General features: G+C 41.0%; 1 protein-coding gene across 2 annotated transcripts in view; it reads right to left on the reverse strand.

The window, feature by feature from the left end:
* Positions 1-382: 382 nt before the first annotated feature.
* Positions 383-15,564, reverse strand: part of lzts2a (leucine zipper, putative tumor suppressor 2a) — a 47,303-nt gene continuing 32,121 nt past the window's right edge. For both annotated transcript variants that reach the window (XM_042010986.1, XM_042010987.1), the window contains 7 exons: positions 7,279-7,929; positions 5,206-5,868; positions 4,985-5,107; positions 4,504-4,650; positions 3,662-4,177; positions 3,317-3,421; positions 383-3,215 (listed from right to left, as the gene is read on the reverse strand). In XM_042010986.1, coding sequence (XP_041866920.1) covers positions 3,033-3,215; positions 3,317-3,421; positions 3,662-4,177; positions 4,504-4,650; positions 4,985-5,107; positions 5,206-5,868; positions 7,279-7,896 — 2,355 coding nt within the window. In that variant the 5' untranslated portion in view covers positions 7,897-7,929 and the 3' untranslated portion in view covers positions 383-3,032. The remainder of the gene's footprint in view (positions 3,216-3,316; positions 3,422-3,661; positions 4,178-4,503; positions 4,651-4,984; positions 5,108-5,205; positions 5,869-7,278; positions 7,930-15,564) is intronic.

The following is a 15,564-nucleotide window of genomic DNA, read 5'->3' on the forward strand; positions in this document are numbered from 1 at the left end:
CATATCCCCAACCTCCCCCACAACACATAAACTTTACTGAGGTTTGTGTTAAAGAGTTCATTGACAAGGTCCACAGTCAGATGTTTCCAGTTTACCCTCACTACCCTGTTTGAGTTTACCACGTCAGTTCACCGGATCCAAATGAACCATCAGGTGGTGATTCAGATGACTGGTCCATCCCTCTCTTCACCTAAGTACAATGGAGATGTACCTTTAGCATTATTGTCAAAATCCGATGTTTTGATTTACATTTATGTAAAAACACATAACTGAAAATCTCAACACTACATGTAAAATATTAAACTTTACAGAAAAAAACAATTAAAAAAAACCTTACTGTGTTCCTGGTAAGAGGATATAATAACATCAAGTCATGTTGAGGTGTGACAACTTGCTCTTTAATTAAAAACAGTCATTTGTACAAGAAATGTACACATAAAAAATATACATGGACAACCACATACTTTATGAACCAATGAAAACACAAAGTAAGCAAACATACAAAAAATGCTCACAAAAGGATGAAAATAAAAGAAATCTGTTACGTTGCTTTGGTCTAGTCACAGTGGCTACATCTGAAATAGATATTTTGTCCAAATCAAAGACAATGTCACTCTGTTATATTTAGTGTTAAACATATTTACACAGAAAATTGTTACGAGACTTTGAGTAATGCAGAAGTAATGGAAACAGAATTTTTCAGCACGTGCGTTTTTGATTAGCATCGCCTGTGCTTGTTAACGTTTATATGTGGTGAATAACAGTCTGTCTGGTTAAAGTGAATGTGGTTGAACAAACAGAACTTGGCCACCTCCCATGGCTGCACTATAGGAGTTTATACACAGTGCAGGCATTTTAATGCTCAACAATATGTCTAGAACCACAGTGAATGTGGTAATGTCATGCAACAAACAGACTGAACAAACGCATTAATAAAATTAAACTGAATCTCCAAGTAGAGGAAACGTAACACCTTCTCGGACTGCTCAGGTTGGACTCCACCTTTATGAAGATGTTTCTTTAAACAATATAAATCTCATGCATTTGTGAATGAATTGTGTAACAAAACCTAACGATGACAAGATGAATTGGTGTGCTATTATGATGTTGATAAATCAAATGAAAGATCAATCAAAATGGAGAGCAACAGGCCAATAATAAGCCGGAAAAAAAAAAAAAAAAATTGAAAATCTTCCCTCGCTTTTATCACCTGCTATTCAGGATGTTTGGTCATTAGAAGGTACAGTTTTCCACACATAATATATAACGTAAACATGAACTTCTCATGCATTACAGTATTAGGTGCACTCTTTCTATGCTGATGCCTCCATTTGTAATTGATCCATCAACTGAGATATTGGCATGTGATATACATTAAACCACACTTACACCAGTACTACAACAAAATATCTTCAGGTCCTTTAGATATATATATATATATATATATATATATAAAAATATACAACATCTCCATTATATAGATTTCCATGTAACTTATTCCTTGATATAGACTCTTTGTTAAAATATAAGTTCTCAGCAGCCCTCCACTACTATGCTCAGTGTTGTACACAACCCTGCATTTATTGTGAGAGAACAGAGCAGAGCGGCTTGCAGCTGGTGAAGCCCGAAGCACATTCACCGCTGGAGCTCCTACCTCTGCAAAGTCTCACCTCACCTGAGCCAGCTTCTTCTGGAATCTCATACAACAAAGACATGCAGACATGCCATTCTTACTACCTGTATCACAGTCACTGAAGATTATAACATAGTCTAGCAAGGACTGGGAAGACTTTCAAAGTGTTATTTGGCTTTGGGTTGCCAGTAGCTACATAAAGGGCACTAACGGGAGTGACAGGGAACAAACGTAAACTCTGAAAAAGCATGCCTTAAATCTCTGTGACGTAACACCCAGACCGTTGTACTGTAAATATGCTTTATTTTTAGTTTCCTCCTAACCTTTGAGGATTTATAAAAGAAGACAAAGACTTCAGCAGCATCCTGGAGATGTCTGCCTTGCTACACTGCATGGTTGAGCTAAATAAGAGCTTGCTGCATTGCAGGAACAAGCTGACACATTCATTAAGTGCCATAGCCGGGACTGTTGGAGGTCTAGAACATGAGCAGAGTTCAAATGAAGTGTTTCCTTTGAGGGTTTGGTTTCTGTGTCCAAGTGGTTTGGGAAATGACAGAATAGGAAGTCCACATGTAAGCAAATCAAGAGGCGCAATATAGAAACTGGTTTGTTTAAGTTTGATGATTTGCTTCTCAAGAAAACAGTCATATCCAGGACAAAAAAGGGCAAGAAATTTGTACAACACAACACATGTTTCTCACGGTTACCAGATTCTTTCATTGCCAGTGATTTCTCTGAAGTGATGGGACATTCATTTTCAAAAACAAACTGCTGAAAAATGCCTCGTAACCAACAAGATCTTATACTTTATCATTTAGAAAAGAAAAAGTCAATATTGTGAACTACATAAAGCAAAATGAGCAGATTTTGGAGCTGGGAGATGGGGGCCAATGAGTAGTTTTAATCATTGTTAACTGGATGGTTGTTTTGATTCATGATTTCATGCATTGCTGGTAGGAATTTAACATTGTTAAATGTTGTATGCAACTAAGAAGCTTGTGACCAGATTGCACTGCATGTAATGTTCTTTTTTTTGTTTTGCTTTAAGTTCCCATCAATTTTTAATACCCTGATTTGAATGTGGTCTGATAAAGGAACATTTTTTCACTGCATTTGGTTTTACAGAACCGAAGCAGTCTTTGTGCTGGCTTTGTAGTGGTATAAAACTTGTTAAAAGTGCTGTAGGAGACAACTTGTAAAGATTTACTAGAGTTAGCAGACAGTTAAAAATGCACCTTTGGGAGATGTCCCTTTTGACAGTGACGTTCGGTGAGAGCTTCTTCCAAGTTAAAGATAGTGCAGTATTTGGCCCAGAGTTCAACGTTTGATTTGCATCTTCAGGGACTTTAGTGAGTTGTGTTTCCATGACTCTGTGCACATTTACTTTGAGCGCGTTTGTTCAGATCTCAGTGGCAGTGATTTCCTCAAAGTGGATATCGTTGCTGCCACTACGGACCTCATAGTCCTCTATGTCTCTGTTCTCCAGCTCCAGACTCAGCTCCCTCATCACCCGCTCCAGGTCACGGTTGCGACGGTACATCTGGATGTAGTTCTGCTGCAGCTGCTTTTGGTAGCGGATTACCTGGGTTGAGGGGAAAAAAAATACTATGTGAGTACACAGGTAAGAAGGATCAGAGATAAATCCATCCTATGCGTGACACTGAATGAAATCAAAGAGCAAACCTTTTCTTTCTCCTCGTGCCACACCCGCCGCTCATCCTCAAACCGTGACAGCTGCTCTTCACTTGTCCTCCTCTCATACATGAGCTCAGCTTTCAGTCTATCCACCTAAAAAAAAAAAAAGAAATGTCTCAGTGTTAAAAGGGAATCAAATGAAAAAAAAAAAAATATATATAGAAGCATGTATAACATCTACAACATTTTAAAAAAGCTGGGATGCCACTACTCTGGGAAAAACAAAATCATCAAAATGTACATACATCTACATAACATGCTACCTATTTAACACATAACGTTCTACCTCTGTACTGTTAATAATACTTAAAAAGCTGCTGAGAAAATATGCACCTGTTGTCTGAGTCCCAGCAGTGTTTCTGCATTCTGTCTCTGTGCCTTAGCTTCATCGCTCTCTCCTCCCCACACTAGATGAGTGTCCTCTCCATCACGGTACATGCAGGGGCTGGGACCTCCTCTTCCTGCCATACCTCTGCCCTGTGGGAGCGAGAGGCTCATGCAGTGCCCCTTCATGCTAGCATTTCCAGGTAGAGGGGGTCCACTGTGATTGGACAGAGTGTCACGGAGCCGGGCTGACTCCTCCTCTAAACGGCTCACTTTCTCCCGCAGAAGCTCAGCTTCACTTTTGCGCCTCTGGAGTTCATTCTCACAAACTTCCAGTTCCAGTGACCTTGTCCGGAGGGCGGTCTGGGCCTCCTGGCTTCGAGCCTGGCTAGCTTGCAGCTCAGACCGAGCTTCTCTCAGCTGGGCCTTCAAGACAACAATGTCTCCTGCTTTCTGGCTGAGCTCAGACTGGATCTCTTTCAGCTGCTGCTTTAAGAGGGAGATCTCTCCTGATTTCTGACACACCTGATATATATCAGAGAGAATGAGAGAGTAAGGTGGAAAACCCTGACAACACAAAATTACCTATTACAGGAGATTACAGACTGACATCTCAGATTTGCTTCTTTTAAGGAAAACAACAAATTCTTCTTAGTTTAATTTAAGTTATCACTTCTCATCTTTATTTTAGAGGCATATTATGCTTATACTAGTGGTTATACAGTGGAAAGAATAGCAAAATATTAAAAAGACATGCAGCAAGCTCAGAGACATTGCTTTCCACATTTAGAACATTTTATTGTCACACTGCTGCTAGTATAACTCCTTTATAGTGGCTGACTTTATCCCACCTCCCACTTTGTCTCCTCTAGACGTGGTCCCAGCTGAGTCTGCTCCCTCTGGATGGTGGCGCACCTCCTTTCCAGTGTTTCTCTGTCCTGCAGCAAAGAAGAGAAGTCCTCCTGCAGCTTCTTCTTCTCTTGTTGAAGTTGGAATACCTATCCAGCATAAACACAACAACAACACATATCCAGATCCATATTTTCACATCTTATAAATACTAAATCAGATTTGTCAATTAAAAATAGGACATGAGAACACTAATTACTGAATAATAATGTAAATTGATAATAACTGGCACAAAAAAATCATGCAGCTCTGCAGCCAGGTAGAGATTCAGTGCTAAATTGTATTAATTAAAAAAATAGTGTATTTGTTTTATAAAAAGATTGTTGATATTTTTAGGAAATATTTCTCATGCAGATTAGTTGTGAAAATAATGCTTTAATAGGGTGTTACTTATTATTAGAGGTTTCTGAATACTTGGCTAACCTGCAACTGTAGCACCTGCTGTGCTCTCTGAGACTTCTGAGAGGCCTGCTTCATCTTAGAAGCACAGTTCTGTCTAAGCTCCTCCATCTCTCTTTCACAGCGACGTTGCTTCTCCTCGTACACCTTACACAGCAGAAGACACGAGTGAAAGATCAAAAATTGGTTTTAAAATAAAGGAGATGAAGGAGGTTCAGCTGTGGTCAGAGGCCACCCTGTCTCACCTGGCAGATGGCAGCTTCATTCTCATCCAGATTTTCCCGGAGCTGCTGGAGCTCCAGGTCTCGTTCCCTTAGCTTCTCTTCCAGCTCCCTCACCACCGTCTCGTATCCCTCCACAGGTGGCGGTGAGTGGCCACAGGACCCACTGTCAGACAGGGGCTGCCCACGCCCACTTAAAGATCCCGACCCTGTGCTCTTGCTGGATGATGAGCGTCCACTATCTGAGTTAGTGTGACCATGGCTCCCATTTCCAACTGCAGTGTTGCGGCCCAGCCCTGTCACGGGCTCCACCTGGCCTCCAGAGCCGGACCCCGAGCTGGATCCCTCACTGGGGGCCAAACTGTAGCCTGTGCTGCTGTGAGTTGGGAGGCTGGAGAGGGAGTTTCTCCCTGAATCTGACATAGAGCAGGACTGGCTGGTGCGAGCATTGCGACCTCCATTGTAAGAGTTGCGCTTCCCCTCAGTGCTCAAATTGCAGCCTCCGCCATTACTGTTTGTACTGTTGGCATTAACGGCTCCTCCGATGGGTAACAGAAGGTTGAGACTAGCCTGGCTCTCAGACAAACTGTTGCCTCCTGGCCTTGGTGACAGGTACTGCACCGAGTGTCGGTTCTTGGGAACAACAGGTTTGAACGCTGTAGGACGGATCAAGACTTTCTCCATGTTCTGAAATTACAACATTTTAAACTAGTGTCAGTGACTCGGAAATGTTATTCTTTACCAATAAACTGTGGCTCAAAAAAACTCATTAGAAAGGCCTAATTGATATGCTTGCAGGTCACTCCACCAGGCTTTGATTCGTTTGATGTGATTTGAGTGTTATCAAGCAAATTTCTAAGCAACACTCCTATTTTATGAGAGGGAGGGAAAAGTCAGAGGAAGAAAATGTGAATAAAGAGAGGACAGAGAAAATCTGATTAAAGGGCAGAGAAGCAAAGGAGACAGAGGGCAGAGGAAGAGGAGACAGACAGGATGGGTAAAGGCTTTTCCTGTAAGCATTTTGTCAATGATCTTCCTCAAAGGTTCACTAAATACGTCACTGACTCCAAGTGAGCGTTGACACTGATCATAATGTGTCTGCAAGGTGAGTAGATGTCAAATTATCCATCTGAGCCTGTCAGGCTTGTGATTAAGCTTTTCTCCACATTGATGGAAATGAGCAGCCAATTAGACAGCAGAGGCAAACTGCTTCAGAAAAGAAAGTCCTCATTGGCAGTGGAGATGCTGTTTCAAAATCTAAATGCAGAATGATTTTTAGGGAGGGAATATTAAAAAAGCCCTCACTATGATGTTTAATGTCCCACCATGTAATCTTAAGCTGTAATTGAAGACACCATTGTCCTATAAATAGAACAAAGGTCATGGGCAAGAACTCACCATACTAACAAAACTTAGGGATTCAGAATTACATGTATACCACATTAAATATGTTAATATCAGTTAACGATTGCCAGACCCTGTAGAGCAGTTTGCTGTTGAGAATTAAGGCATTCAAAATTATTTTGAGCCTTTTTAAAAGATTGTTTATTGACTGAAATTTGAACATTGAGCTGTATTGTAATTAAAAAAGATCTTTCAAAGGCTTGCAGCTGGACAGAAGATGATAAAAGTTGCAACAGAATTCTCAAGCTCTATCATTAACAAGCCAAGCCAAGGAAACAAACACAGGAGATTTCTAAAGATCTCAGAAAAATAGGGTTTGAACTCCACCAAACCAAAATGTTTACAAATTCAGGAAATGAAAGACCACTTTCCCACAAGTGGTCAACCAACAAAGATCACTCAAGCAGGCTGTGATGATCTGAGAAATGACACCACAACACAGTATCTTTGCAGATTTTTCCTTGTCTGTGAAATATGGTGGAGGTAGTATCATGGTTTTAGGTGCGTTATGTTTAACTGCAGTCAGGGTCGTGTTAGTGATTTTAAGTTGTGAAAATCTTAAGTTTTACATCATATTTATGCCGAAAATTGCAAAGAAATTGAATAACTCCACTAACTTCTTTAAGCTAGCTAGCCTTTACCAAATGCAGATCTTATTGATTTATCATTTTGTTTCCACACTCTTTTCTTTACCTTTTCTAGCTGTCCAGATACTGGGACAAGTTTAGGGGGAGGTCCACCAATGTTGCTGTTCAAAGTCCTGTTGTCCCTTTGGTCCTCTGAGTCACTGCAGGGACTTGCAGCTGTAAGCACCAGGTTGTCGTTCCAGTCTCCAACCACCACCTCATCACTCACATACCCATAGTTCCCATTAGTACCACCACCTACTGCTCCAGTAACCGTTCCACCCCCACCAGACCCAGCAGAGTTTCCAGGTCGTGGTTGCTTTTTTGTGGGCAGTGGTGGAGGAAGAACTTGAGCCTGAGGCTGTGTTTGGTTGCTGATAACCAGCAGTTGTTCCAGGGAGCTCCCACTGCGAAGGGTATTATCCTGGAGCCGGAAGCAGCTGGTAGCTGGTGTGGCGCGCCGTGGCTTGGTGCTGAATTCACTGGCTGCTCTGCAGTGCCTCTCCTGGTATGTCCGGCCTGATATAAGACTGCTAACTGAACCCATGGCTGTTTCAGAGCTGCAGGGCCCACAGGGGCCAGAGCAGGCACCTGATGGGGAGTGGGATGATAGCGGCCTGCACTGCTGGACGTCAAGACCTGGGTTGGGGTGGTCACTCACAGGTAGTGCCTGAACCAAAGCCATGGTAGCCTGACAGGGCCAGATGCACCACACACTCTGAAGGAAAAGAGATATAAAATGAAAACATTTCAAATCCAAACTTGGAAAGAGACAAATACAACTATTACACATGCACTGAAAGAAGGCTGTATCTATGCATAAATATTTCCCTAATATCCACCAATTGTATAGACTTTTGACTTTAAAAATTCAAAACAGGTTTAGATTTTACTCAAAGAGGAGGAAAAAACAAACACCCATAATGATTTGGAAGAAGTTAAGGGCAACAAGTTCAAATGGACAGGAATAAATTATGGTCATTACTTCTTGCGATGCTGTGTGATTTTCTTGAAGGTTCTCAGTGGAAACTGTGAGCTGTCATCTGTGTTTTACCGCTGAGGGGCTTTGAATTTAATTTCCTTTGCTATTTCACAATCACAATGCTCACACTTATCAAAACAGCTTTGAAGAAACAAACAATAGCCTCAGCTGAATGCTGCACTATTTTTAGGAGGAGAAACATGAACAGATATTATTAACACAATAAGTGGCAGCAGATTAAGTCCTCCATTTGCAGATAGTATGATCAGTGTTTGTTGCCCAGGAGGGCAGAGAGGGGACACTTATCCTTGGCATTCTGTGCCAAGCTCAAGCTCGTCTGGCCAAGTGAAATAATCCTTTGGTGCCACGGCAGCAAACAGTCTGCCAGGACTAATGCAGTCACACACACACAAACACTGACGTGCACAGACTAGACACTATTTAGTGTGAATGTTGGTTCATTCATGTAAAATGGATGCATCAAGGGACACACCTCCTAAATAAACTCTACTGTTCACAGTAGAATGTCCTGGAATTTCTAAATTGTTCTAAATATTTAGTAACTCAGGAAACTATTTTACAAACACAACACAAAAACATTCAAGTGGAACTTTAAGGATTGTCCCAGACTGACAAAATGGTATAAACTTTTGGACAATGTCTTTGCCGAAGATATTCATGGTCTAACAACTACGAACAGTGACAGACATAGTTGTGATTACTTAAAAAGCTTTCCTGTTAAATACTGCTTTACTATCTCCCTTGAACAGAAAATAGTCTGAAACTGCAAAAGGTAAGGGAACCTCTCAGGTTTTGAAGCTGGAGACAATAATAATACAAGATCTGAACATCAACCAAAGGCAACACTGTTTATGAGTTTTGATTTTTTTTTTCTTCAATATCTGATTTTATTCTTTGGAGGGTCATGGCTGGAGTTTATCCCATCTGTGACTGAGCAAGACACAGGGTACATGCTGAATGGGTTGCTAGTCCATCACAGAGCTAACAGACAAACAACCAAGCACACTCACTAATAGGGTCAATTTAGAGTCACAAATGAACATAACATCCATGTTTTTGGAGCAGAAGCCGAAGTATCTGGAGAGAATCCACCCACGCATAAGGAGAAGACCCAAACTCCAAACAGAAAAGCCCCACCAAGATTCAAACCAGGAATCTTTTGGCTGTGAGACGACAACCATTATACCACCACATAGTCCAAGACAACACCATCACAAGCACTGCAACTCCCCTGTCAAAATAACTCACTGCTGTCCTGGAAGAAAGTGTGAATATCCCTTTAAAATTTGATCACACAGTACTACTGTAAGTTACCGCTTGGTATTTCTGAAAACAATGAATTCTTATCATTTCAATATTTCTTGGTAAATGCTATACAAACATGCACATAGCAGGTGTATGCTTTATCAGTCAGATAATATTTCACATAAGGAGGGTGGAGAGGTGTTAGTGTATTAAGTTGCACAATCTTTGTCCTGAATTAGTATAACTTCTCCTGGACACCAGAATTCAGCTTCAGTAGGACACCAGTGTGTCTTCACTAGTTTTTCCATAGAAACTCTAATTTCAATCTTGTGAGATTATTTGTCCTTCTAGTTTTGTTCATACACACCCTTTTCCAAAGTGTAGACATTAAAGCTACCTGTTTATATTTTAGTCGTACTCTAATAATCTGTACTAATATTGGGTTGGTCTAATTCATTGTTAATAATCAGCCAATGGGGTAATTCACTCTCTGCCAGCTGGCTCCATACTGACTAGATAAAGGGAGTGAAGGGGAGTTAAAGTGAGGAGACTGACTCAGTGAGTTTACATGAGTCAAAGAGATAAAGATATGTGTGGTATGTGATTACTTAAAACTAAAAAAGTCCACCTCCCTTTACCTTTTATGCAGCTGCCTTCTCCTCCTCCTTCTCTTCACTCCAGGCCCTGACAAGGACCTCTCAGGCAGGGATAATAGAATTAACAACCCTCTGCAACCATCAACCATGATCCCTCCCTCCCCCCGTGACCTCCTGAGGAGTGCAGGAGAGCTTGTTTGATTCTACCGCTCCTCTATCCCTGTGACTTCCAGAGGTGGGGGTTTTTGTTCTGCCTGCTCTGGTAGCAAATCTCAAAGGCTAATTCCACCCCCCCCCCCCCCCCCCCCCCCCCCCCCCCTCATGTTGCTCACTGGTTGTTTCCTAAAGTTATTGAAGCCCTCCGCCCCAACTAGGAACATTCCTCGGGGAAAGTGAACATACTTTTATAAATCCTCAATCTACCCCTCCACTTCCTCCACCTTCCTTATTACATGCATCTTCCTCTGCTGTCAGCAGCACGAGACAGGCAGAGAAAAACAGTTATCTTTACTAAATATAGAAAAAGTCTCAAGTGCTTCAAGTCATTCTGATAGCCTTTCATGAGGCATTTCTCTCAGCAGGGCATTTGATTCAACATTTAAAAATAGCTCCAACAGTGTTGCAGGCAGCTGTGTGAGGACCAACCCAGGGGCACTTTACACTATGTCCTCACTATCTAAAAGCTATTAAATGATGCTGAATTGCTTACAGGCAGCCTCATGTGTTTTGACACAAATACACCAATTGCTTGTGGGAGTTTACCCTCCACATGGCAGCAACTTGCCCAAAGTGAGTTAAAGCAGGACTGACAGAAGAAAGAAGTTCCCAGGTAGCACTCTAACAAGATCCAGAAGTGGGGTCTGTGACGGGGAAATAATCCTGTTATGATAAGTCTGTTAATAACGGCAGGATAGGAAGCCCATTATTCTACAGCAGCAGATTTCCATCTGATCACATAGCAACTCCGAGCTGTTCCGGAGACGCTGTTGGACTCAGGACAGAGCAGGAAAAGTGAGAATGAGGACTATGGAGAAAGGGGGGGGGGGGCGCGGTTATTAGAGGTGAGGACACAAAGAGGCTAAGTGGGGGTGATGGGTGGGGTTTTAGGGGATTTTCCAATAACAGGTAGTTCAAAAAGAGGCTCCAGAGAGGCCTGAGTTCCTGGGAAAACTAGGCATCTATAATCCGGTTTGATTGTTATTTGGCAAGCACAGAAGTCGGAGCATCTTCAGATCTTGAACAAAATAAAAAAGGAATACAAACACCATCCTCCATTTTAACCATCCACTCAGCTGCTGATCAAATTACACCACATCGAGGGAGGTTTTCTTCCTCTTCACAGCTTCCACATGTGTTCCTCTTTATATAAAAGGCAGAAGATAATTAAAATCTCTGCTATCCACTGTTGCTAACCACCCTAACCATGCTCAGCATGTGGGCTTGAAACTGAATATTCAATGTGATCAGTTTGTTTCCCTAACAAGGCTAGTCTTTATGAACTGACATACAAATACAATCATAATGAAATGGACTAAAATGGATTGTAATTATATTGAATCTGACTGTCTACTTGGATTTTAACTGAACTTGCAAAGGGCCCTACAGTGATTTTCATAGTGAGGTGGTGCATATGATTTCACTGCACTTAAATTAAATCTTCAGGTTCTCGTAAACTACATGGGCTGTGGGTGCATGTTGACTCTGTTTATAGTAGGTAACCTGGAAATCAGTATCCTGATAACAACAGTGATGGACCGATGGATATTACTACTAAATATTAATCTTCCGCTCATGTAAACAAATGCAGGATATATTCTGTTTATTTGAACCTGCAGTAAATTAAGCTGATGCATTAGATCCAGACCAAATGTGCAGTCATCAAAGCTGTCAAAGCCATACAGATAACACACCCAGATAATAGGGCTGGAGACTGAATCACTCCTGCATGTGCTAAATCAGACTCCAATGGGCAAAGGTGCATCCACACATGCTCTTTCACTTAACTGTTTTTACAAAAAAAATGCTAAATAATACAGCTAAATTCCAAATAAAGCTGCTCTCATTCACACATTTCTTTGTTTCTTTAAAAAATTGGGTCTCAATAAAGCAGCTTGTCAGCTTGTTCAGTTAAACTTACAGATACAATGATCTCCCACAAGGAAAAGTTATTAGTAGCAGATTGTCATGAATATTTTTACTAACACGGTCCACAATATTCCGACATCCGAAATGCATTAGTTAATAACTCAATTCCCATCCTGTGTATGGATACTGTGTCCAGGATGGTGGTTCAATTAAATTCTACAAACAGTGTGTTCAGCTGCACTGTAGAACAGCGCTGTTACATGTTCTGTCTGCCTCACATTCAATGACGAGAAAATAGTTAGCAATTATCAAAGCTGCTGCCTAAAGGTGTTGGGACTGTTAATACACACACAAAAAATGCTTATATGTGCTTAAATGACAAACTTCCATGTTTCGGGATTTCTCTGTCTTCTTCCTCAGCTTTCATCCTCTTTTTTATTCCTGCTTTATCTCACCCATACCTTCCCTTCCTTGTTTGCTGTGTTGGATTAATGCTCCATGCATTTCCTGTGGTTCCTACTTATCCATCTCCCCCTTTCATACATCTCCCTGCTCACTAGGCTTATGTAGCTAGACTTCCATCTGACCGTTCTTCAACTGGGACACCACACCGTGACTAATCAAAGGTAAGGCCTGAGTGAAGATGAGAGCAACAGGTGGAAAGAATAAAATTCTCAGATCAGAGTCAGAATTGTGTGGATGAGGGCAAGAGTATCAGACTGCAAGTGGTAATAAGAACCACTTACAAGAAATGTATCTGTAACCTTTCAACTGTTTCGACGGGTGGTCACTGCACAGGAGAGTTTCACAGTAGCATAGCATTTCCATAATAACACAGGATCTTGACAGCATGATGTGAAGTGGAGAGCTTGATCAAACAGCATTCACACAGTAAACAGAGCCATGGTGGCCTTGATAAAAAAAAAAAAAAAAATAAGACCAGTGATCCCAGTGGATTGAAACCATAGATGGAGGTAGAGAGAAAAATAAAAACACATGGTTACTCAGCAATTCTTGAATGCTAACAAAAGAAAATCACAAGTATAGACAAGACAGCAACACACTAAAAAACACATTACCTCAGAAAGGCAATCGATACACACCTAATGTACTTTCTCGTTTATTTGTCATGCATCTTCTCACCGAAACAATAAAACATCAAACAAGCATAAGAACAGTTTTGTAATAAAGTCAGCCGACTCCAAGGCAAAAGGAGAGACGTCTTTTAATGTTTTGCCAAAAGACCTGAGGTTATATTATGCCTCCATTCCAACACAATGACTGTCTGTCTGAGTGGTTGCTCATTGTCACCTACCCCCACATGGCTCAGCTTTAAGGTCTAGTGTGTGTGTTAATAACCCATTGCATCTGTGCCAAATATCTTACCATTACAACCAAAGATAAACTGTGCATTTTGCCAGTGTAACATGGTTGACACTAAGTTTAAACTTTTTTTGCACCCAGGTTGTTGCAGAGTTCAACAGATTCCATTATTTTTTTTTTTTTTTGTGGTGAAAAAAGAAAAAAAAAGCTCTCCTGTGTCCTGTGCAGGGGTAATTGGCAGCAGGTCCTCTCTTAGTTTTTTCTTCCCTCTTTTATAACCGTCGTGTTGCTGTTGCAGGCTTTAGTTGCTCCCTGTTTGGAAGCGTTTCCATGGCAGTGGAGGCCCACATTTTTCATGTACAGGGTGACATGAGATAGCAAGACAGGAGGAGTGGAAAAAGGAAGGAAGGAAAAGCGTGAGTGAATAGGTGAATAGGCGTGCGTTTTGTGTACGTCTACAGTCTGACAACACATGGTTCTTTGACATCTCAAAGCATCTGGCCTCGATTTAGATGTGAGAGTGGACTGAGTGAAACACAGAGTTTGCCCCTCTTCCATTACAAGCACATGTAACTGTAGAGAAACTCAGACACAGCCTGTGGTGATTCAACTTAATAAAAAGAAAGAAAGAAAAACAACAAATGAGGTGAGGAAAATAATCCAATACAACTGTCACTAAACGTCTGCTTCAGTAAATCACTGCATGTGTACAGTGAATCTACCTGAGTGCTGTTTTTGTCCACTCCAATACTAGAAATGTTTAAAAAAACATTAAGGTGGTTGTGAGGTAAACTCAAATAAAACATGTCAAATGACCAGTGTTCACAGATCATCATATTTAACGTCTGGAATTTTTTTTTTAATTTGGCCAATTGGAAAAGAGTGTATGCAGCATTGAATACAACAGTAATATGACAGATCTGAGCACTCATCTGGTTTGATGCCGAGGTGAAACCCTGGAAGCTACAGCTAACAAAAGCGAGAACAAGACAAAAAAATGAATAATGAAGACTTTTTCAAATGCAACTCTACCACATAAATATTTACAACATTCTACTGTGTTTGGAAGTTATTCGTCTTCTGATGTGACACACTGCATACAGTTAAGTCTTGGGAAAAAAACAAATCAAAACAAATATACAGCATTTCACAGATAATGACCCTGATTTACTAAGATCCCTAATAAAGAGATACAGATATTAGTGGACGAGGCAAATAAAAATATTGATGAGCTCTAGCAAAGAAATCTAAACCTCACCAGGATGACTTCAGTATGGAAGAGCATTTGCTAAACAGCAAATGCAGTTGGCAAAACCACAAGAACACCAGATGAGGTTTAGAGGAGGCTACAAGATATAAAACTAAGTTCCAAAACAAATATAAAAAAACCTTGGCAAATATGACAGGTGGGGGCTGGCACGGGAAATGCCTCTGACCAATATCTAGCTACTTGTGCAATGCAGTGCACACTCAGCAGCTGGTCAGTGCTTTGTGTAGACTGACGATGGTCATTATGACCTTAAGATGGGTTACAGGTGGTGGTGAGGACTCTCAATGTCAGCTGTCCCAGCATCAAGTCATCCTGCATAACATAGCATTCAACACAGGAACACAGCCATATGTTTCAATAATCTTTGCTTCTGGCATTTTCAAAAATATTTGCACGATCAGAAAAGATGTGGTCTCCGTCACTTTTGAGATGTCTAGCCTCGTTCTTGCAACAATAACTGCAGCCATTTCAGCATTAACTTGTGCCAGTTAACACCTGCCTTTCAGACGTGCTAAATATAGATGCAAAATTAGCCAGTGCAATGTGTTTCAAGTTGGTAAATCACATTGTATGTGCTACATTGATCTATTTGCAACTGCTCCTCCCAATATTTTGCATGTTCTTGTAAAAACGACCATATTGCATAGCATCAAGTGTAAACGGTCTAACTGGATAACCGGAGCACATTATTTTGCCCATTTAACAGAAGCACTCAACTGCAACATGTTTTTGTGTGTGCTCTCAAGTTTGCACATGTTTTTTAGACAACCAAACTTTTAGTAGATCAGGACCAATGTTTATTGTATATTATATAATCACATCCTATATCTA

This window comes from Melanotaenia boesemani, chromosome 16, assembly GCF_017639745.1.
Source record: "Melanotaenia boesemani isolate fMelBoe1 chromosome 16, fMelBoe1.pri, whole genome shotgun sequence".
Taxonomy (NCBI): Eukaryota; Metazoa; Chordata; class Actinopteri; order Atheriniformes; family Melanotaeniidae; genus Melanotaenia; species Melanotaenia boesemani.